The sequence below is a fragment of the Herpailurus yagouaroundi genome, unplaced genomic scaffold (genome assembly GCF_014898765.1).
Source record: "Herpailurus yagouaroundi ecotype Mexico unplaced genomic scaffold, PumYag 220, whole genome shotgun sequence".
NCBI classification, from domain to species: Eukaryota; Metazoa; Chordata; class Mammalia; order Carnivora; family Felidae; genus Herpailurus; species Herpailurus yagouaroundi.
Window position 1 is genome coordinate 3,487,002 of NW_024412451.1, and position 21,623 is coordinate 3,508,624.

At 45.7% G+C, this 21,623-nt stretch overlaps 1 protein-coding gene across 3 annotated transcripts in view; it reads left to right on the forward strand.

Moving 5' to 3' along the window:
• ARHGAP35 (Rho GTPase activating protein 35) overlaps window positions 1-21,623 on the forward strand; it is a 127,772-nt gene that overhangs the window by 45,989 nt on the left and 60,160 nt on the right. Inside the window, exons 2-4 of one of the 3 annotated variants that reach the window (XR_005785276.1) lie at window positions 322-4,198; window positions 5,075-5,355; window positions 16,034-16,133. Coding sequence is in view for 2 of the 3 variants with exons in the window: in XM_040457497.1 (XP_040313431.1) it covers window positions 515-4,198; window positions 16,034-16,178; window positions 16,304-16,356 (3,882 nt within the window). In the remaining variant the exon portion in view is untranslated. Of the gene's footprint in view, window positions 1-321; window positions 4,199-5,074; window positions 5,356-16,033; window positions 16,179-16,303; window positions 16,372-21,623 lie in introns of those variants that run through there. The other 2 variants (XM_040457497.1, XM_040457496.1) reach the window with 2 other exon arrangements.

Consider the following 21,623-nt stretch of genomic DNA (forward strand, 5'->3'; position numbering starts at 1 on the left):
TGCACAATAGGTTGTTCCAGGCTCTTCTTGTGCTAACTCTGCTCTAACCCTGGTATCAGCCATGTTTCCAAGAAGCCCTCAAACTCTTGTTTTAACACTCAGCACAACTGCTTACTTGTATGTCTTCCTCTGTTAGAGGTATTGAGAGCACATAGATGTCAGTCTTACTCTTACGTCTTCACTCAGCGTGAGGCCTGGCACATTTAGTGTTTACGTATTTGTTGAACGAGAAAATTGATTTTTGCTATAGTTCAGCGACTAAAATCAGGTTCCAAAATTATGATGCTGATGGGTTTTCTTTCTCCTCCCGCCCCCGTCTAGGAAGAAATGTTTACTATCTGGCGATGAGAAGTGGTGAAAACTGACCTCGTGCTGGTGTACAAACACTATGGGACCTGACACTTTCACCTCGTGGGCAGCCGGCCCCCACTGATAATGTGGGGAAACCATCAGGTCCACTGGAAAACACTAATCTGATCTTGGAAGTGGCCGATTGTGGCAGGATGTGTCGACGATGATGATGGCAAGAAAGCAAGATGTCCGCATTCCCACCTACAACATCAGTGTGGTGGGATTGTCTGGGACCGAGAAGGAGAAGGGCCAGTGCGGCATTGGGAAGTCTTGCCTGTGCAACCGCTTCGTGCGCCCGAGTGCTGATGAGTTTCACTTGGACCATACCTCTGTCCTCAGCACCAGTGACTTTGGCGGGCGAGTGGTCAATAATGACCACTTTCTCTACTGGGGAGAAGTTAGCCGTTCCCTGGAGGATTGTGTGGAATGTAAGATGCACATTGTGGAGCAGACTGAGTTCATCGATGATCAGACTTTTCAACCTCATCGAAGCACGGCCCTGCAGCCCTATATCAAGAGAGCTGCTGCAACCAAGCTCGCATCAGCTGAAAAACTCATGTACTTTTGCACTGACCAGCTGGGGCTGGAGCAGGACTTTGAGCAGAAACAAATGCCAGATGGAAAGCTGCTGATTGATGGTTTTCTTCTTGGTATTGACGTTAGCAGGGGCATGAATAGGAACTTTGATGACCAGCTCAAGTTTGTGTCCAATCTCTACAATCAGCTTGCAAAAACAAAAAAGCCCATAGTGGTGGTCCTGACTAAGTGTGATGAGGGCGTTGAGCGGTACATTAGAGATGCACATACTTTTGCCTTAAGCAAAAAGAACCTCCAGGTTGTGGAGACCTCAGCAAGATCCAACGTAAACGTGGACTTGGCTTTCAGCACCTTAGTGCAACTCATTGATAAAAGTCGGGGAAAGACGAAAATCATTCCTTATTTTGAAGCTCTCAAGCAGCAGAGTCAGCAGATAGCTACAGCAAAAGACAAGTATGAGTGGCTGGTGAGTCGCATTGTCAAAAACCACAACGAGAATTGGCCGAGTGTCAGCCGAAAGATGCAGGCCTCTCCTGAGTACCAGGACTATGTCTACCTGGAAGGTACTCAGAAAGCCAAGAAGCTGTTTCTCCAGCACATCCACCGCCTCAAGCACGAGCACATTGAGCGCAGGAGAAAGCTGTACCTCGCAGCCCTGCCGTTAGCCTTTGAAGCTCTTATACCCAATTTAGATGAAATAGACCACCTAAGCTGCATAAAAACCAAAAAGCTCTTGGAGACCAAGCCAGAATTCCTGAAGTGGTTTGTTGTGCTCGAAGAGACACCGTGGGATGCCACCAGCCACATTGACAACATGGAGAATGAGCGGATTCCCTTTGACTTGATGGATACCGTCCCTGCCGAGCAGCTGTACGAGGCCCACTTAGAGAAGCTGCGGAACGAGAGGAAAAGAGCTGAGATGAGAAGGGCATTTAAAGAAAACCTGGAGACCTCTCCCTTCATAACTCCCGGAAAGCCTTGGGAAGAGGCCCGTAGTTTTATTATGAACGAAGATTTCTACCAGTGGCTGGAAGAATCCGTATACATGGATATTTATGGCAAACACCAAAAGCAAATTATAGACAGAGCAAAGGAAGAGTTTCAGGAGCTGCTTTTGGAATACTCAGAGTTGTTTTATGAGCTGGAGCTGGATGCTAAGCCCAGCAAGGAGAAGATGGGTGTCATTCAGGATGTTCTGGGGGAGGAACAGCGATTTAAAGCATTACAGAAGCTCCAAGCGGAGCGTGATGCCCTTATCCTGAAGCACATTCATTTTGTGTATCACCCAACCAAGGAAACGTGCCCTAGCTGCCCAGCTTGTGTGGATGCTAAGATCGAGCACTTGATTAGTTCTCGGTTTATCCGACCATCTGACCGGAATCAGAAAAATTCACTGTCTGACCCCAACATTGATAGGATCAACTTGGTTATCTTAGGCAAAGATGGCCTCGCACGTGAGTTGGCCAATGAGATTCGAGCTCTCTGTACAAATGATGATAAGTATGTGATAGATGGTAAAATGTATGAGCTTTCCCTGAGGCCGATAGAAGGGAATGTCAGGCTTCCTGTGAACTCTTTCCAAACGCCAACATTTCAGCCCCACGGCTGCCTCTGCCTTTACAATTCAAAGGAATCTCTATCCTATGTGGTGGAGAGTATAGAGAAGAGTAGAGAGTCCACACTTGGCAGGCGAGATAACCATTTAGCCCATCTTCCCCTGACGTTGATCTTAGTTAACAAGAGGGGAGACACCAGTGGAGAGACCCTGCATAGCCTAATACAACAAGGTCAGCAGATTGCTAGCAAACTTCAGTGTGTCTTTCTCGACCCTGCTTCTGCTGGCATCGGTTATGGACGCAACATTAATGAAAAGCAAATCAGTCAAGTTTTGAAGGGACTCCTGGACTCCAAGCGTAACTTAAACCTGGTCAGTTCTACTGCTAGCATCAAAGATCTGGCTGACGTTGACCTGCGAATTGTCATGTGTCTGATGTGTGGAGATCCTTTCAGTGCAGATGACATACTCTATCCTGTCCTTCAGTCCCAGACCTGTAAGTCTTCCCATTGTGGAAGCAACAACTCTGTTTTACTTGAACTACCGATCGGACTCCACAAGAAGCGCATTGAGCTGTCTATTCTTTCGTACCATTCCTCATTTAGCATCAGAAAAAGCCGGTTGGTCCATGGGTACATTGTTTTTTATTCAGCCAAACGTAAGGCCTCCTTGGCTATGTTACGTGCCTTTCTTTGTGAAGTGCAGGATATTATCCCCATTCAGTTGGTCGCACTCACTGACGGCGCTGTAGATGTCCTGGACAATGACTTAAGTCGGGAACAGCTGACCGAAGGGGAGGAGATTGCTCAAGAGATTGACGGGAGGTTCACAAGCATCCCTTGTAGCCAACCCCAGCACAAACTTGAGATCTTCCACCCATTTTTTAAGGATGTGGTGGATAAAAAGAACATAATCGAGGCTACTCATATGTACGATAACGCTGCTGAGGCCTGTAGCACCACGGAAGAGGTGTTTAACTCCCCCCGAGCGGGCTCTCCACTCTGCAACTCCAACCTGCAGGATTCAGAAGAGGATATCGAGCCCCCTTCTTATAGCTTGTTTCGAGAAGACACGTCACTGCCTTCTCTGTCCAAAGACCATTCTAAGCTCTCTATGGAACTGGAGGGAAATGATGGGCTGTCGTTCATCATGAGCAATTTTGAGAGTAAACTGAACAACAAAGTACCTCCACCAGTCAAACCAAAGCCTCCTGTCCATTTTGAAATCACAAAGGGGGATCTGTCTTATTTAGACCAAGGCCATAGAGATGGGCAGAGGAAGTCTGTGTCTTCTAGCACCTGGCTACCTCCGGATGGGTTTGATCCTTCTGATTATGCTGAACCCATGGATGCTGTGGTCAAGCCAAGGAACGAAGAAGAAAACATATATTCAGTGCCCCATGACAGCACCCAAGGCAAAATCATCACCATTCGGAATATCAACAAAGCCCAGTCCAACGGCAGTGGCAACGGTTCCGACAGTGAAATGGACACCAGCTCTCTAGAACGAGGCCGCAAGGTGTCCATCGTGAGCAAGCCCGTGCTGTACAGGACGAGATGCAGCCGGCTAGGAAGGTTTGCGAGTTATCGAACCAGCTTCAGTGTGGGGAGCGATGATGAGCTAGGGCCCATTCGGAAAAAAGAGGAGGATCAGGCATCTCAAGGTTATAAAGGGGACAATGCCGTCATTCCATATGAAACAGACGAAGACCCAAGGAGGAGGAATATTCTTCGCAGTCTACGGAGGAACACTAAGGTAAGACACCAGGTTAGGAATGAATCATAGGAGTGGCTTGCATAGTGTCTGGGTGAGAGCTGACTGTTGATGACGATGATGATGATTTTTCAAGGACAGCTTATTCTGGGTAAAAAAAAAATTGGTCGGTGTGTGCATTTACTCTCTGACTTGGTATAAAAAAGTAGGCAGTGTCTCAGATTGCTACCACTGGCAGCTCTGGAGTAGTTAAGGACCTTGGATAGACAGCCTGAGTTTGAGTTGTCTTTGTCCAGAATAAGAGTTAGGTAATTCCAAAATGAGCAGATCATGTAGAACTTGTCGGTGTCCTGACAGGTAGCCAAGCCAGTGACGATATGCTTGCTCTTCCTTTATGTGAACACCAGAATCTAAAATTGCATGCTCAGTCTCTGACTGCTAGACAAACATTTCATCCATATGCCTCTTAAAAGCTCCTTTTTCCCCCTCACTGACCCGTAAGGTTGCTGCATCTTAGATTAGGAAAAATTGGATGATTATTTTGTTTGCATATGCGAATGAGTGAAGGGTCTTTATGTAAGTGAAAAGTAAGAAGTAACTTGCCACTGTGAGTTATAAACCTGTCCCATATTTGTGAGATTGGAGTGCCCTCCAGCTGCATTATTTTAAGTGAGTTGCTGTGACGGCTTCAGGTTTTATTTAGGGACCAAAGCAGGATGGGGAGAAGAGAAAGAAAGTAAACCGCGTGTGTTATGAGTGTCAGGCCTGCCATCAGATGGAGAGGAAACAGCAGCAGGTGAATCCTCTTTATCTTGTTTCAAATTGTGGTTTACAAAGTAGAGTGCCCTGTCCCCTTGGGCTTAAGATTTGAGATAGAAAAGGTATTTCCCAGATTTTTCTTTTTTTCCCCCCATTTAGAGCAGAGGGAAACCCTCTGTTTTTTCAAAGAAAGACATCTGGGTGAGACAGGAAAATAAAGGTGTGTTATATGCTAGCCCACGACCAGCCTTGCGACATACAGAATGAGGATTTCTCTGCATTGAAAGCTTTTCCTCCTCTCCCTACCGTGAAGCAGCAGAGAACGAAGTCACTTGTCTGAAAACATTTCAGGGAACTTTGGAAGAAAGGATGCCAAAAACTTATGTTATTACAAGACGTACCAAATCAGAAGGATCTAGAGTTGACAATTCTGTTGTAAAGTAAGTACCACCCGGAGGCTAGTTCTGCAGCTCTTACTGGTTAGGAGGGCCCTTGCAGGTGGAGGAACATGGTTCCATGGCCCTCACAGGGAGCGCACCCTCACTTTGTGTTCCCTCATAGCATACACAGTGGTTCCCAGTCACCATTGGCTGGAGTTTCCAGAATTTCCTCACCTGTGTAATTTTAGAAAGGGCAGGGCAGCATTGTTGTGTGTTCTGTCCCCGCCCGGCCCCCCCCCCCGCCTGCCCCGAACTGAACATTAATAAATATCATAGGCATTCTCCTATTTGATTTCCCCTTGTTTTTTCTCTTGGATTCCTTCATCTGCCTTCAGTATTTTGTCCTCCAAGGGTTAGTAATGGGCAGACCCATTGAAAACCTTTCGTATTTATGAAGTCTGAAGTTAGCCTCACCTGCCTCCCAGTATTTCCTCAAAGCTCTCCTGTTTAATGATCCTGGAATCCAAACATTTTAACGTTTTGACTTTCTTCTCTTCCTCCTCCACTCCTGATGAAGACTGTTACCAGAATAGCTTATCTGAATGCTGGCAGTCTTAATTTGTGGGGGTGTTTGCACACCTGGGAATTAGGATTAGGAAGGTGGCATAATAGCACACTGAGTTGTAACTGATCTTCTGACTTCTAACTACATTTTTAACACTTGTTGAAGATAATGTTTTTAAGACACATTCCCAAACAGACCGTGCTTTAAAGAGCGCACACATAGGGGCGCCTGGGTGGCGCAGTCGGTTAAGCGTCCGACTTCAGCCAGGTCACGATCTCGCGGTCCGTGAGTTCGAGCCCCGCGTCGGGCTCTGGGCTGATGGCTCGGAGCCTGGAGCCTGTTTCCGATTCTGTGTCTCCCTCTTTCTCTGCCCCTCCCCCGTTCATGCTCTGTCTCTCTCTGTCCCCAAAATAAATAAAAAACGTTGAAAAAATAAAATAAAATAAAGAGCGCGCACGTTAGGCTCAGCCGAAGACGGCTGGGGACCCTGTTTTTAAAGAGCACTTCCTAACCTAGAACTTCCTTACCCTGGGTTGCTGGGTCAGCATGCAAGAAGTGATTAACTTCCCGTCTTAGTTATGCGGGCCACACCTCTTCAAGTCAAATAAAAATGACACCTCTGGCCCAAGAGCCATAGCGTGCCAGAAGCCAGTTCAGGAGTATCCTTTGGAAAGTGTGAGTAAAAGGTGAAACTGTCTTTTCCTGCCTCGGAAAATGGTGCTTTGAAATGAGTGTGGTTGCTTTGTCACCCTGATCCAGAGATCAGCCTTCATTCTCTTCCCCGTTCGTTCGGGCAAACCTCCTATTAAAATTGCTGCCTTAAGAAAGCAGACTGACACTTGTCTTACTGGAAAAGCAAGATACCATAGGACAGAGAATGCCAAGCCAACCCCTACGTGGGGGATTTGGCTTCTGATTTTTATTGGCGTGACACGGCAATACAGTATTTATTTGACGTGCGGGGAGAGCCAGTCCGTCATGGAAGATACAGTTAGTACCTCCCGGGTGCCAGAATGCTAGACACCACTGGGGAAATGGCACAGATCCTTCTTGCCCAGACCGTGGCTCCCGGTGGAGGCAGCGAGACCTCCACAACTGCTAGAAATAGGTGGTGTGCCCAGGGGGCGCTGTGTGGAGGCAGAGTGGAAATCCCACCGCTGGGGGCCGTGAAGGTAGTGTAGCGTGTGTAGTGATTAGGAGCTCGGGATCGAGGGCCTAAAGCCAAATCCCGACTCCTCCGCTTCCTCACTGGGACTTGGGGTGCGTGATTCACCTGCCATATCCCTTCGGCAGAAAGGGAGAACATAGTGGCACCTTCCTCATGTGGTGGTGAGAAACGGAATGAGGTTTTGCACATGAAACACTCAGCATACTGCATCTCGGACAGGTGTTAGGTATGGCAGTGTTATTTAGACCTTGAAGAGTGGGTAGAACGAAGAAGTGGCAGAGGTGAGGAACAGCTTGAAGGTGAAAATGTGCATGTCGTATTCAAGGAGAGGAGAGTGCTGGTCTGGTCTAGCTGAGGGCTTGAGGGACCAACATCGTCCCTCCCTTTTGTGTAAGTTTTAACCCTGTGTGTTACTCAGCTGCTTTCTCAGCACTTGCCCTAGCAACAGCCCTAACAACAACAACAAAAAGCTGTGCTCTGGGTACCGATGTGATGTGGAGAAAGAGAAATTGCTCAGCTTCCCTTGGCCGATTTGCTAGATTAGCTCTTTACTGTAAAATTGGAGTTGGAGTGAGGGAATCGCTTTCATTTCTGTTAATGAAAGTGAAGACTGTAAGGCTGACTGTCATTCTGGGTCCTTTTCCCAGCTGAACCATTTAGCAACCCACCCTCATAGTGGGAGCCTTCCGCACTCAGCTGAATGAAATTGAAAATCTACGATTGCACTTCAGTGGGGCCCATGAATAGACGCTTTGTCTGTAAAGAGTTGGTGTTGCACATGGTCTCTGTCTCACAGTATCATGCGTTTGCAAAGATGAGATCAGGACCGGCAGGGTCTTATTTTAAAACCAAAAAAAAAAAAAGAAACCACAGGCTGGGAGTCTTGGTCCACAAAATGTGCCTTTTGGGCAAGCTCAAGTTGCTGAATTTAGTGTGTTTGACCATGGATTTAAAGACAAGACATTATTGGCTATTCACCCTTCTATCTGATGTGCTCTTATCTTTGTGTTTAAAAAAAAAAGACAACAGAATGATAAAGAAAATCTTTCACTCGCTGTAGCTACCACATGACAAGACAACCTATTGAAAAAGCAAACCAATTCAATCACGCATTGTTTGGTCTATAAGGCACCAAGTAACCAGTTTGACAGTTTGTGTCCCCCCCCCAGTGAATTGGCTTATTTCATTGGATTCAGTGAATCGGCTGGTTGTTGGGGCTTTGTGTGGACACAGCTCTCATTTTGTGAGGCCTAGAACGGAGTTAAAGTTTCTAGTGTGAATAAAAACCAGCTGGGGAATTGGACAGCTAGCTCCCCAGGGAGGGATGTTGCATTTTGACAGACAAGCTGAATGGTATGAAATATGAGCTCTTTGTAACCTGCTCGGGAAAGACTCAGTGTGTGCTTCAGAAAAGGCTAGGCCTACTCAATGTGCTGTGAGGCCAAATAAATCCCATAGCCTTAAAGATGGGGTGGGGGGGGGGCCTACTTGACCTTGGATTTTCTGATTCCTGAAAGAATTGCATCTTTTAAGAGAAGGATTTTTGCTCCAAAGCATGTGCTCATTCATTCATTTTGGGAAGGAAACCTCCAGTTCAGTGCACGGACGCTTAGTGAGCAGTGGTACCCCTGGCTTTGTGCTGAGGGCGCTGCGCGTGGTGGTGTGTTTATCTAGCTTACCGTCAAGGGATGGCGGATTTTAAATATGCGCTGACATGTATTTTGAATACTGTCACAGAGGAGCTACAGGGTGCTAAGGGATTGTAGAGCAAGGAGTTTTAACCTCAGCGAGGGTCCGGTAAAGCTCCCCAAGGCAACAGTGTGTAAATGGAGACTTACAGAGTGAGGCGGACAAAGGCAGTGAGGGTGGAGGTTTTCTGGGGAGAGCTCTTGAGAAAACAGCGTGGAACTTGGAGCTGGGGGAAAGAAAGAAAAAATAAAAAACAACACGTGGAAGAAACCTAGAGTGGTTGCTGTGGAGAGTGAAGGGGAAGCAGGCCGGGGATAGCAGGGTTGCGAATACCGTGGGGTTTCATCCTTCCCCGGAGGTACCGAACGCTTGCTGTGCGCCAGGTGCGGCACCAGCCCTATTCCCGTTGCCGCCGCCCATGTTGGTGTAGTTTTCTAAATGGAGGAGCTGAGATTTTTGAACCCGCTCTTCTGACTTCTGCTTCCAACGGGTCGGTAGAGTCCAGCCCGCAAGAAAGATGGTAATCTTCAATAGCCAGGCACACATTTGGACCACTCAATCAGTCTAGTAATTTGTTCATTTCAGACAAAGGACTGTGATTATTATCTAAAAAAATCCATTTCCCTACACTACCCCCTAAGAATGGCCTGGTGCTATTTGTTTCTGGCTTCAGAGTCTAGTTGAGTAGAGGACAAAAAAGGCATGGGGACACTGAAATAGCGACTGGAACTTTGAGAAATTGTTTTGAGCTGGTGTCATACGTTTTCTCAGTTTATTTTAAGCCCAAAGAACTGCTGTAGTGTGTTTTTGGTGACAAAAATAGACTATCTTTAACTATGGGCCTTAGCTTATAGCACACCTGTTCTTAAAAAAAAAAAAAAAAAATGACAATGGGCAACCCATATCTAGTTTTCAAAGAGCAGAGAATTGCTCTGATCATCACTGAACCAACTTGTTCTCATCCACCACCTAGTGATACTGAAATATCTTTTTAGGACCCAAATTATTTCAGCAGGAGTCAAGAATCACCTCTGCTTCCATAGAGAAAGGTCTTCTGAATGCATTTTATCCAGTATTTGAGAAGAGGCAAGCAGATAAAAACTGACCTGTAACTCTGGGAAGTCCGAATTCAGTGAATGTTGGATCAGGCAGGATGTTTGTAAAAAAAACTTTCCTGGGACTAGTGGACCCTCCTTCCTAGTTAGCCCGCTGTTGCACTGGCTGTTCAGTCTGAGACAGCAGCAGGGGCTGACCCAGATTTGCTAGACTTCATGCCTTTCTAGAGCAGCAGGCTGTGGTCTCGCTTGATTTGGGGCCTGTGAAGGGATGGCACATGTCTTTTCCCATCCTGGGAGAGGATTAGGGATGCTAGGAAGGCAGAGACTTTATGCTGCTTCCTTTCCCAACCCTAAAAAAAGATGCCCCAAGACAGTGGGTGACCTGGCTGTAATACTAACTGGCAGCGTGAAGGAGACCAAGTCTAATAAGCGTTTGTGCTTTCATAACAGACTTTGCCAATGAGAACAGATCCACCCTCAGGTTTTCTCTTAAACTTGGGCTTAGATTTTTTTCAGAGCCAGAAGAGGGAGCACCAGTTAACCAAGAATACATTTGGGGCACGAGTGAGTAACGTAATTGAAAAGGTTCTTTCGAAGCTCTGTTGGAAATAAGAACGAATCATTACTCATCAGAAAGCTGTAATGTTGAATATGGAATGCAAGAGGTGCTTTGGGGGAAACCTGTAGTCACGTTGTGTATGGAATCTTTTGGTTTTTGTTAAGACTCCTCCCAGTTTCCCTTAATCCAGAGTCAACCAGTATACTGCTTGGCAAACCGTGGTGAGAGGGGAGGGCCTCTCGAGGGCTTTGCTAATATCACTCTTGGGAGGGAGAACTGTTGTCATTCAGAGGGCACTATCCCTGTCCCAGACTACATTCTGTCTATGGCATTCCTCCTTTAAAAAAAAAAAAAGAGAGAATCCAGCAACCTGCATTCTGTTTTTTATTTCCTTCATTAGGTAGGTTACCAAGCATTTAAAAGACTGCTAGGTGGTACAACTGTGGTGATCATATGTTCTGACTTTAAAATCTGGTTAAATAATTTGACATGTATTAAAGGTATTTTATAGAGACCAGGAGAGAATATTTGACGTTGTCAGCTCAAAACCGCTAAATAGGTGTACCTGCTATTCCCACAGAAGATAGAATGTTCTTTATCCAGAAGGAATGGCTGAGCTCTCCATTGGAGCCGTGGGAGACTCTTTTCCTTTGTGGCTCAGTTGTTACTGAGCCTGATGTCTAGATCAGCTTTGCTTGCCGGGGATATATCTTTCTTTTACCAGTTAGATTGTAAGCTTGTTGAGGGGGATAGAGGACTGTGGTCCTGGGATTAGCCCTGCTGCTAGTTTGCTCTGTGACCTTGGGCATAATTCGTTAAAAAACAAAAATGCTAAGATCCTTACTGAGTTAAGTAGGGTAACAGTCACATGTGTACATAAATGACTGTCCTTTATCCAGTGGCCACACAGTGACATAGGGAATTCATTACCTCATCTGGTTTTTAAAAGGGAGTCTGGGACGGTAGTGCCAGTATAAGACCTTCTGAGCCTCGCCTCCTCCATCCGCGGAAAAGGAGCACAATTTAGGAGAAGAAAAACTTCTGTACATACAGAGATAGTCCTCATCTCAGCTAAACTTGAAAAAATATAAAGAAATACTGGCCCTGTGCACTATTGGAAACTGTCTTTGTTCAGGAAATTTATGGAGTGCCCACTGCATATCAGGCCCTGGGACCCACTCATCTTGCAGCCTGATAGAAAGGGCCCTTCTGTCAGTCGCTTCTCATTCTTCGCATGGCATTCGAACCTTTTTCTTGTCCCTGTGGACTCCAGAGGGACCCCCGTGGGCTTACAGATGTCTTCCTACTCCACCAGAGTTGGGAGTTTCCCTTTATGCTCTTTTCTTGTTTCGAAAGCCAAAGGGCCAGTGGGAAATTCCAACCACCGTCTCTTTGCAGTGCCGTCCTGGCAGAAACTATTGGTTCGTTTCTTTGTTTCCTTTGCCACCTGGGTATTATCAAGACTAAGAATCGGGCCTGTTTTTAAGGAAACCGAAGTAAAGAACAATGCACTGTGTTGCTCGTTCAAAAAATAGATCCATCCAAAAGAACAAGATGAAGGTGGTTCAAACTGACCCGGTCCTTGGTTTTTGTCATTTCATCATAGAGTTCACGTAGGGGAAAAAGGGGCTTTGGTGTTTATAGATCACTAGCCTCTGGAGCCTGGCTCTCTCAGTGCTGGGTGTGACTCTCTCAGAGCTTGATTTCTCACCTGTAAAATGGTGCTAATAACCCTTACCCTGAAGATGGTTGTAAGGTTTCAGGTAATTGTGCAAAGTACCTAGCAGTGGCCTGCACATGGCCACTCCAGATTAATCACTGGTTTCCATTTTTGACCCAATAAGACTCTAAACTTAGAGGCACAGATGTGTAGATTATTCTCAGGGCTTGGTCTCCTCTGGCTAGATGCTTTTTTTCAATTCAGCCTGCTCTGTGAGTGCCCTCGAAAGAAGATTGATGTTGGGATGGTGTTACTTTCTCCTCTCCAAGAGCCTGCTGCTTGGAGGGCCCCAGGGACTCCATAATGAGCGACCCACGTCTGACCGGGGACTGAGACAGCTGGCAGGCCACTCACAAGAGTGGCGTTTCCATCTGACATGTGCCCAGTAACCCTTCAGGTGCCTGATGTGTTGTTTGTCATACCGACAATCTGGCCCACCTCTTAGTGTGTACCACAAAGTCTGATTTCCTTACTGGAAAGGTTTAGAATTCGGTGTGCAAGAATCCCCGTCCTAATTTTGTGACACCCTACAGAGCCTTCACTTACTTCTAGGAGGTGTTTTGACATTCGATAAACCAGGGTTTGTTTAAATCTGAGAGGGAGAATCCATGTCATTTAGTAACGGGAGTTGATCCTGTTGTTAAAGCTTACTCTCCATTTCTGCATTTTGTAAGTTGAAGCACTGAACTAGGGTCTTGGATTCTTTGGGACGAGAGGCATAAGGGCAGTATCCAATTTAGTCTTCCATCGAATGGAAGAATCTCCTTGACAGTGGTGTGGCAGAGGTATGTAGTTTGCAACCTGTGCTTGGAATATTTGTACAGAGCAGTCCCTTCCTGTTTAAACACCTGGGGATTTTGTTTTTTAAATTTCTCTTTATATTTAAGGCCAAAATTGCTTGTGTTCTCTTCTTATTTCTTTCAGCATAACCCTTTGGAATCATATAAAATAATCTCTCTTTCCAAGAGATAGTCCTATAGTTGTATGAAATAGTTGTCATAATGCTCCATTCCTTCCTTTTCCAGCTTAAAGATCCCTGGTATTTTATGTGAGTGGGCCTCTATTACCTTAGAAGCTCTCCAGATTGTCGGTGTACCCTTAATCATTTATTCAGCTATCCATTTATTCATTCTGCCTCTCTCAGGACCTTTCAGGGAAGGGCCGTGAACCATAGTGGTTAAGAGAGCAAGTTTTGTAGTCAAAACTGACTTGGGCAAGTAACTGAATTTTTCTACGACTCCACTTCATCTGTAAAATGGAGTTATTAACCCCACACCCTTGGAGCTGTTGTGAGTCTGGAATGAAATAATACATCTAAGGAACTTAATTAAGCAAGGGTCCAGTACACAGTATTCAGTTGATAGATGGTAAAGTTTCTAGTTAACTTAGATTGTTAGAACACACCTCATCATCTTGTTCTGGTATTGAGAAGGTGGAGGAAGAAAGTATAAGATTAAAATTGATCGTTTACTAGAACTATGGTTAGAAGGCTTGGTTAGGGGCGTCTGGGTGTCTCAGTTGGTTAAGCGTCTGACTCTCAGTTTCAGCTCAGGTCATGATCTCATGGTTTGTGAGTTCAAGCCCCACATCGGCTCTGCGCTGACAGTGCAGAGCCTGCTTGGGATTTTGTCTCTCTCTCTCTCTCTCTCTCTCTCTCTCTCTCTCTCTCTCCCCCCCCCTTCCTCTCTCTCTCTCTGCCCCTCTCCTGCTTGTTCTCTCTCTCTCAAAATAAATGAAAATGTAAAGATAAAAGTAAACTTAATTTAAGAAAAAGAAGGCCTTATGGTGATTAGAAAAAAAGTTCCATGTTTTATTCCTTAACAATTTATTTGGAAGCATCAGTTTTATTGAAGAACAATACTGTTGTCAGTTTTGACAGGGAAATTCTGCAAGACTGAGACTGATAAAAAGAATGTCGCTGAAATCCAGATGGTCTTCCTTGTATATTCAGAATCTGTAGCTAATAATTTAAACTGTATGGCATTTTTAAGGGAGAGCATCGCTTGACTCATGGTTATCCGGTTGCCACAACGTGTAACAACAGAAGCACCCACCCCTCTCTTTCCTCGAATTACTGGATGGCTACTGTGAGGCTAGGCACTGAGCCAGTCGCCCACATTTCACCCTCAAGACCACCTTGTGAGGAGGCCCTGTCCCTGAGATGCTAATAAGTCACTTACCCAGAGTCACAGGACTTGTCTGTCAGGATTCAGACCCAGGTCTGCTAAGATTTCAGATCTTAAATTCTTTATGTTATACTTCATATAAATAGAAGATGTCAGGGAGAGAGTCTAGATTGGTTAAATTATCTCGTGTAAAGATACATCATAAATCACTCATTTGCTTTTCCTTACTTCTTTGGTAAAAAGTCTAGGTCCGAGCCTGTTTGCCTCTGGCAGGCAGTCTGGAAGGGGAAGGAACAGTGGCCACTCTCTGCAATCTGAGAGGTGGTGTGGCTGCATTGATGAGGAGTGGGACAGGGGCAGGGGTGAGCCTCGTGGAGGCTTTGTGGTTCTTCTCTGGAACGCCAAGATCCATTCGCATGGCAGTACAGTCTTCCAGACTGACCCAGTTAACAGGCTCTGTGTAGAGTGGATGGTCTTTGCCTTTTGGTGGTCATTGCAGGTAATGTCAACCAGCTTAGAGATGGGCTTGTGCCTTCTTTCGTGTACGTTTTCTTCTCAGTTGTTCTTTTTCTTTGGTACTTGTTTGCACAGGAAGTCCTCTGAGAATCTCAGACTAAACAGGAAGCGATTTGTTCCCATATAAATAGAGGTACCAGGAGGAACGAAGATGGGCAGGATGAGGAATGCGAATGGTTGACCCTGGCTAGTTAGTTGTCCCTCCAGTGGATTTTATGCAAAGATCCCTAAATACTTTCAAGTTTATGGGTTGCGTATATTTGTAATAAATCTGCCCTCTAAATTCATCTCGTTAACTTGGACATGAAACTGAATTGCCGGAGCTATACCTGGGTCCATTTACCTTGCTCCTGTTTGGTTACCCTTTTCCTTAGTAGATATTTTAACAAAAGTCCAGAATTTCAGGTACGTTTTTGTCACTTTTAGGAAATTTACCGTTCAGAGCATTTTTTCCTCATGTGAGCTTCAAAATAAAAGGATTGAATAATTTTGGAGCAGAATATCTCAGAGAGGTCTATGAGCCTGAGCTTTGGAGACAGACCCTCCTGGGTTTGAATCCCAGCACTATGACTTACTACTTGTGTGACTTAGGCACGTGGGACATTTTTCCTTGATTCAACAGAATGTCGTGAGGTTTAAAAGAAGTAATATTTGGGACCTGGCTTGGTACACGGCGAGCTCTCAAGTGGTTGCCGCTGCTCCTGCTCCGGAGGAAGGGGGCTGCTGGGAAAGAAGAGACAAGTATTACCTTCTTTGTCATGTTTGCTCAGTTGGTTTTACCCTTTTCTGATTCGGAAGCCATTGAGAGTTAACCCCGGGCTAATGTATGGAAGGGAATTCTCATTTGGAGCTTTCAGCCGTAGCAGAACACATGCTCTATTTCTTTTCTGGAAAGAGGAAATTACTCATTCTCCATTCCATCTTTTATCTTTTTAAAGATTTTAGCTGTCTTGAGTGTATGACATTCATTATCCATGTGGGATGTTTGGAAAACTTCCTGTTTACTCCAGGGCACCCCTGATAAAGGATGTGGATAGCCATCTCGTTGTTATTAACTCAACATGGCCTGCTTCTTCTAAACACCTTTGTGTTGATAACGCAGTCTCACACTCAGGGTGTGACTGTGTGTCAACTGGCTGGCATCTTGTGTGATATTTGGAGGCTGGAAAATACAAAATTAGTGAGATGAGCAAATGGATCTCTATCCTGCTTGGAGTCTTCCCAGCAGTTTCCACACCACTGTGAATTCCCTTCTGGAAGCTTTAGCTGATGTTTAAGTTGCATGTTGATATTCACTTTGTTTTTGTTTTATGCTTTCTTTTCTCTTTCCTGTACAGAAACCAAAGCCCAAACCCCGGCCGTCCATCACAAAGGCAACCTGGGAGAGTAACTATTTTGGGGTGCCCTTGACAACTGTCGTGACTCCAGAGAAGCCCATCCCTGTGTTTATTGAGAGATGTATTGAGTACATTGAAGCCACAGGTAAGAGTGTTGTTACCTCAGAGCTGATCATGGCTTTCACTGTCTACGGGCTACTTTCTGGCGAGCTGAGCCATCTGGAGACGCTGGGATCAGCTCTCCTTAAGTGTGAGATGCTTTCTGAGAAGGAGCTGAGCAGTCTGGACAGCTGTCAGACTTATGGGTCTCCATCTGCGTGTAGTTTTGCGGCTGTTGTACGGGATCCGTGAGACCTTTCCGTGCACCAAGCAGCGTGTTTTCAGGCCTGCAGCTGTGGCTGGTTAGGTGCTTTCTCTGTGCTCCCTCAGCTCCCTGTCAGAGCACCCACCCTGTTTGTCTGTGGCCTCGAAGATCTGTCAGCCGCTTGAGGGCAGGGAAAGGGGCATGTTACCATTGTGTCCGCAGCCCTGTCCTGGGCACAAATGGTAATGAACTTTGGCTTAATAAAATGAAGGAGTAGTCGTGACTGTTGCAGACCTTGGCCTTTGATCAGGCGCCTGGGATTCATTATTGATAGAATTTTTTCCCTGGGGTAAAAAAAGCCCAGCTAGGATCCTTGGATATCTTCTGGTCAGGCAGCTGTATTTCAACTCCATTGACAACTTGGTGTTACTGCAAAGAACAACCGTCTTAATGTTTTCTGCATCGTTCTCGAAGTGACAAATTTGTGCCTGTATTGAAAACATTTATTTGTTCATTAAGTGTTCTCGTAACGTGTCTCTTTGGCCTCCCTTTTGCCATTGTGTCCCTTGGTTTGGTTTTCTCCTGGATGCTCTCAGAGCTGATGAGCTTTGAGGAGAAGGTAGTCTAAGCGGGTGCATGGTTAGGTCAGTTCTTGGGCATTAGCATTAGTAGTTGAGCTCAAGAATATGGGTTTAAACAATTTGAAACCAAAGTAGGGGTTAGAGCCTCCCTCTGTGCTCTGATCCCGGTGTTCCCTGCAATGATGTTAAGTATCGTATGGTGTGCACAGCCCGTGGGTGCTGCGGATAATTTCAGCAGCATCTAGTAAGCTGCGTGACGGTGTTAATATTTACGTAGGATGTGCCAAATCAGGGAAAATAGGTTTCAAGTTGAAGCCTGCTAAAGCAGACTTCGTGGTTATTTCCGGGGTTTTCTCTGCAACACACCAGGGTTGAATCACGGTGAACACTTTGCCTAATCTAACAGCAGATCTGCAGCTTTGTTTAGTCCGTTCTGTCCCCAGAATGGGGACACTTTTGTCAGTGTCCATCTTTTTGACACTGGTTTCATAGATCAGTTTCTTTCTGGCACCTCTCCCTTGTGCAAGGGGAAAAACTGCACAAAGGTCCAATTCAGGTGATTGAGGCCTTTACATGTTGACCTAGCACTTCAGAAAGATACCCTGTGTCATTCTGGGGGAGGGGAAGGTTGCTTTCTCCTTACCTTTATTTTCAAAGTATTTTCGATTTATTGGAAAAATTACAAGTTTAAACAAATTGGAAGTTACAAAAATTCCCAGGTTCCTTCAGTGTTAGTGTTTTAGCACTTTCCCCCACACCATTCTTTCTTTTTTTTTTTTTTTTTTAAATTTTTTTTTCAACGTTTATTTATTTTTGGGACAGAGAGAGACAGAGCATGAACGGGGGAGGGGCAGAGAGAGAGGGAGACACAGAATCAGAAACAGGCTCCAGGCTCTGAGCCATCAGCCCAGAGCCCGACGCAGGGCTCGAACTCGCGGACCGCGAGATCGTGACCTGGCTGAAGTCGGACGCTCAACCGACTGCGCCACCCAGGCGCCCCCACACCATTCTTTCTATATAGATAACTGTCTGAAATATATGAAAGTTTGCATATCTGATGCAGCTTTACTTCTAACTACCTCAGTGGGTAATTCCTAAAAACATTCTCTTACGTAACCACCGTGCGGTTATCAAAATTAGGACGTAAACATTGACCCAACGCTAACCTGTCCTCTGTTTTCATTTCATTAGTTGTCCCATTAATGTCCTTTATGGCAAAACACAAAAATATTTTGGGCCCAGGAGCTAATCCTGGACCACATGATAGGTTTAGTCGTCGAGTCTCGAGGCTCTTTCAATCTAGAACAGTTTTTAGTCTGTTTTTCAGGGCCTCAATAGTTTGAACTACAGATTAGTTATTTTGTAGGACGTTCCTCCTCAGTTTGGCATTTCTTCGGGTTTTTGTTTGTTTGTTTTTTGGGTGTTTTCCTCACGATTAAGTTCCTATTTGCACCTTGGGCAGAAACAGCAGGGAAGCGATGCTGTGTCCTTGTCGGTGCATCGCACCATGTGACACATGATGTCAGTTTGACCCATCGCTGGTAACGTTCACTTGGACCCCTTGGTTAAGGTGGCGGTGTGGGCCGAGCTTCTCCACTGCAGAGCCACTCTCTCCCCATCGTTTGACTCCCTGGTTCCTTCAGCGTTGATCAGTCGGCATTCTCCTACCAGGGGGAGCCTTCCCTTTGTAGGGGGAGCCTTTTGTGAACGGCCTCCTCAAGTGGCTTGCCTGTGGTAGCACAGGGTGTCTCAGTGTCACCCACATGCGCCCTAGCTGGGCACAGCAGTGGTCTTGACCAACCCCTCCCACACCTTGCTTCTCTCGCTCTTAGACTGATTCGCTTTTTTTTTTTGCAGTTCAAGTTTATTTATTTTGAGAAAGAGAGAGAGGGAGAGAGAGAGGGTCCCAAGCAGGCTCCGCACTGCCAGTGCCGAGCCCGACACGGGGCTCGAACCCACGAACCGCGAGATCATGATGTGAGCTGAAACCACGAATCGGACACCTGACCAACTGAGCCACCCAGGTGCCCCCACTTTTCGGTATCCGATGACAAAATTATACCTCTTCTTGCCCTTGGATTTATGAGTCCTTTTGGGTATGAGGCTTTACCACCAGCCACTGCCAAGCTGCTGCTTTTCTTAAAGTTCTCTTAGACTGTGCCACTGTCCGCCCTGTCACCAAAATGCTTGGAGCTTCAGGATCACCTCCGATCAGTTCCCAAGTCTGTCACTTCTACTTCCTCATCTCTCGGCTCTATCCTCTCTGTTTCATTTTTGCTTCCCCACCATCACCCCCCTCGTCTTGATTATATGACGGTTCCTCTACTAAAAACCTCTTTTTACTGCCTCATTGCCTACCAGGTGCCGGCCTCAGCAGTCTTGCCTCCTCCCATGCCTGGTGCTGTTATGGTTGTCTGCCCGCCTTCCTGCCCCCCGTCTTCCTCTTTCCCTCTCTCTCTCTTCTTTCTTCCTTTTCTGTCCTCTGCTTTCTGTTTTATGCTACTACAGGCATTAATTTTTAACTTGTTTGACAAGGTGGGTGGCTCAGTTGGTTGAGCGTCCGGCTCTTGGTTTCGACTCAGGTCATAATCTCAAGGTTTCGTGAGTTTGAGCCTCACATCGGGCTCTGCACTGGTAGTGTGGAGCCTGCTTGGGATTCCCTCTCTCTTTTTCTCTCTCTCTCTCTCTCTCTCTCTCTCTTTCTCTCTCTCTCTCTCTGCCCCTCCCCTGCTTATACTGTTCCTCTCTCAAAATAAATAAGTAAACTTAAAAAAATTACTTTTGCAAGAATACAAGCAGGATTTCTTTGTATTTTGCTGCTTTGCATGGATTCTTCGTGTGGTTTGAAATGTATCCCGCATTCCTCCTTGCCTCTGGAACTTGTCCTCATTCTTCAAGACTGCCCCACCCCCAGTAGCTGTTGGATGCAACCTCCCCGGTAGTTCTCAAGCATGTTTTCACTTCCTGGGAACAGGATTCTCTGCTCTCCTTGTCTTCTGAGAGTGTGGTACACGGCATACATTACCTGTTGACTAAATGAGTGGTCTTCAGGCTGGAATACCTTAATTCCATTGTTTTCTTCTTTGTTTTCTTTGTCCTTTTAAAGTTTGATCACATACTTCCCCTCTTTGGCATTGGTTTGTACTTTTATAGAATTTCAGGGAAAAAAGTTAAACATGGAATCTGTGAATTTAATTTAGCATGTGTGTTGGGGGGGGGGGGTGTTCTTTTCCCTGGAAGGATTTTTTTCTTCTTAGTAAAATTAAAGCATGTTCATTGTAGAAATTCAACAAAAGCCAAAAACTGTGAAAAAGGATTTAAAGAGTCGTTGATCTTCCACTTTGTGAAACCACTGTTAATAGTCTGATACAGTTCCTGATAGTCTTATTTCTCTGTATGTGTGTGTCGATTTTTATTTTTACATAATTACATAATGCACGTTATATTTACATATAAATATTATATTTACATATCTACATAATATGTGGTATGATAGTTCTCAAAAATTTTTTTAGCATAACTTAGATGAGGCAAAAGAGCCCTGACTTTACCAGCTTACCTACTCATATTTTCCTGCAAGGAAAGAATTCAGTAACCAAGAGGTGGGTTGAACGACCATTTTTTGAGAGTCTCTGCTTTTTATTTATTTATTTTTTAAGTTTTTTTAATGTTTATTCAGGTTTTGAGAGAGAGAGAGAGAAAGAGAGACAGTGCGAACAGGAGAGGGGCAGAGAGAGAAGGAGACGCAGAATCCGAAGCAGGCTCCAGGCTCTGAGCCGTCAACACAGAGCCTGATGTGGGACTCAAACTCACGAACCATGAGATCACAACCTGAGTCGAAGTCAGATGCTCAACTAACTGAGTCACCTAGGCGCCCTGAGAATCACTGCTTTTTAAAAAATTTTTTTTCAAGGTTTGTTTATATTGGGGAGAGAGACCAAGTTCTAGAGGGGGAGGCGCAGAGTGAGGGGGAGACCCAGAATCCAAAGCAGACTCCAGGGTCCCAGCTGTCAGTACAGAGCCTGATGCGGGGCTCGAACTCAGGAGCCATGAGATCACGACCCGAGCCAAAGTCGGACTCTCAACCAACTGAGCCACCCAGGTGCCCCGAGAATCACTGCTTTTTAAATCAGACATTGTTTTGTGAGTCTGTGAAGATACGGCTTTTTTTTTTTAGTGTGAAGATCTAAATAGTTTTACTAAGTAGTTTTACTAAGTATGCATGACCTGGGTAGCATCCCATCAAGCAAGCAGAGAGGATCTCCCTCAAAAATGCAACGTTCAATTGCCGCACGACGTTCGGTAAAATAGATTATTTAATTATTCCCCTGTTTGGGGGCTCACGCAGCATTTTCTCCTGACGCACGTAAAGAACCAGATTCGCTGGGACAGACGTTTTGGGCTAGTGATACAGAGCTTCAGATCTGCAGTTAGGCCCGGTTTAGAATCGTTCCGCCTTACGCCCATCTGGAAACTGAGGGTGATGACAGGACCTGCCGCTCGGGCTGCCGCGAAGGTGCCGGCAGACTTGCACGGAGGCGCCGAGTGTGGCGCGTGGCCCAGGCAAGTGCTCAGTATGTGCCAGTTGTCGCCTTCGCCTCACCAGTAGTACATTTGGTTCTTCCTATTGCCTGTCAGACTGTACCATAAATGTAAATATCTGTGACTTGTTTTTTGCTCTCCAGCTTCCCCTCCCCCCCCCCGG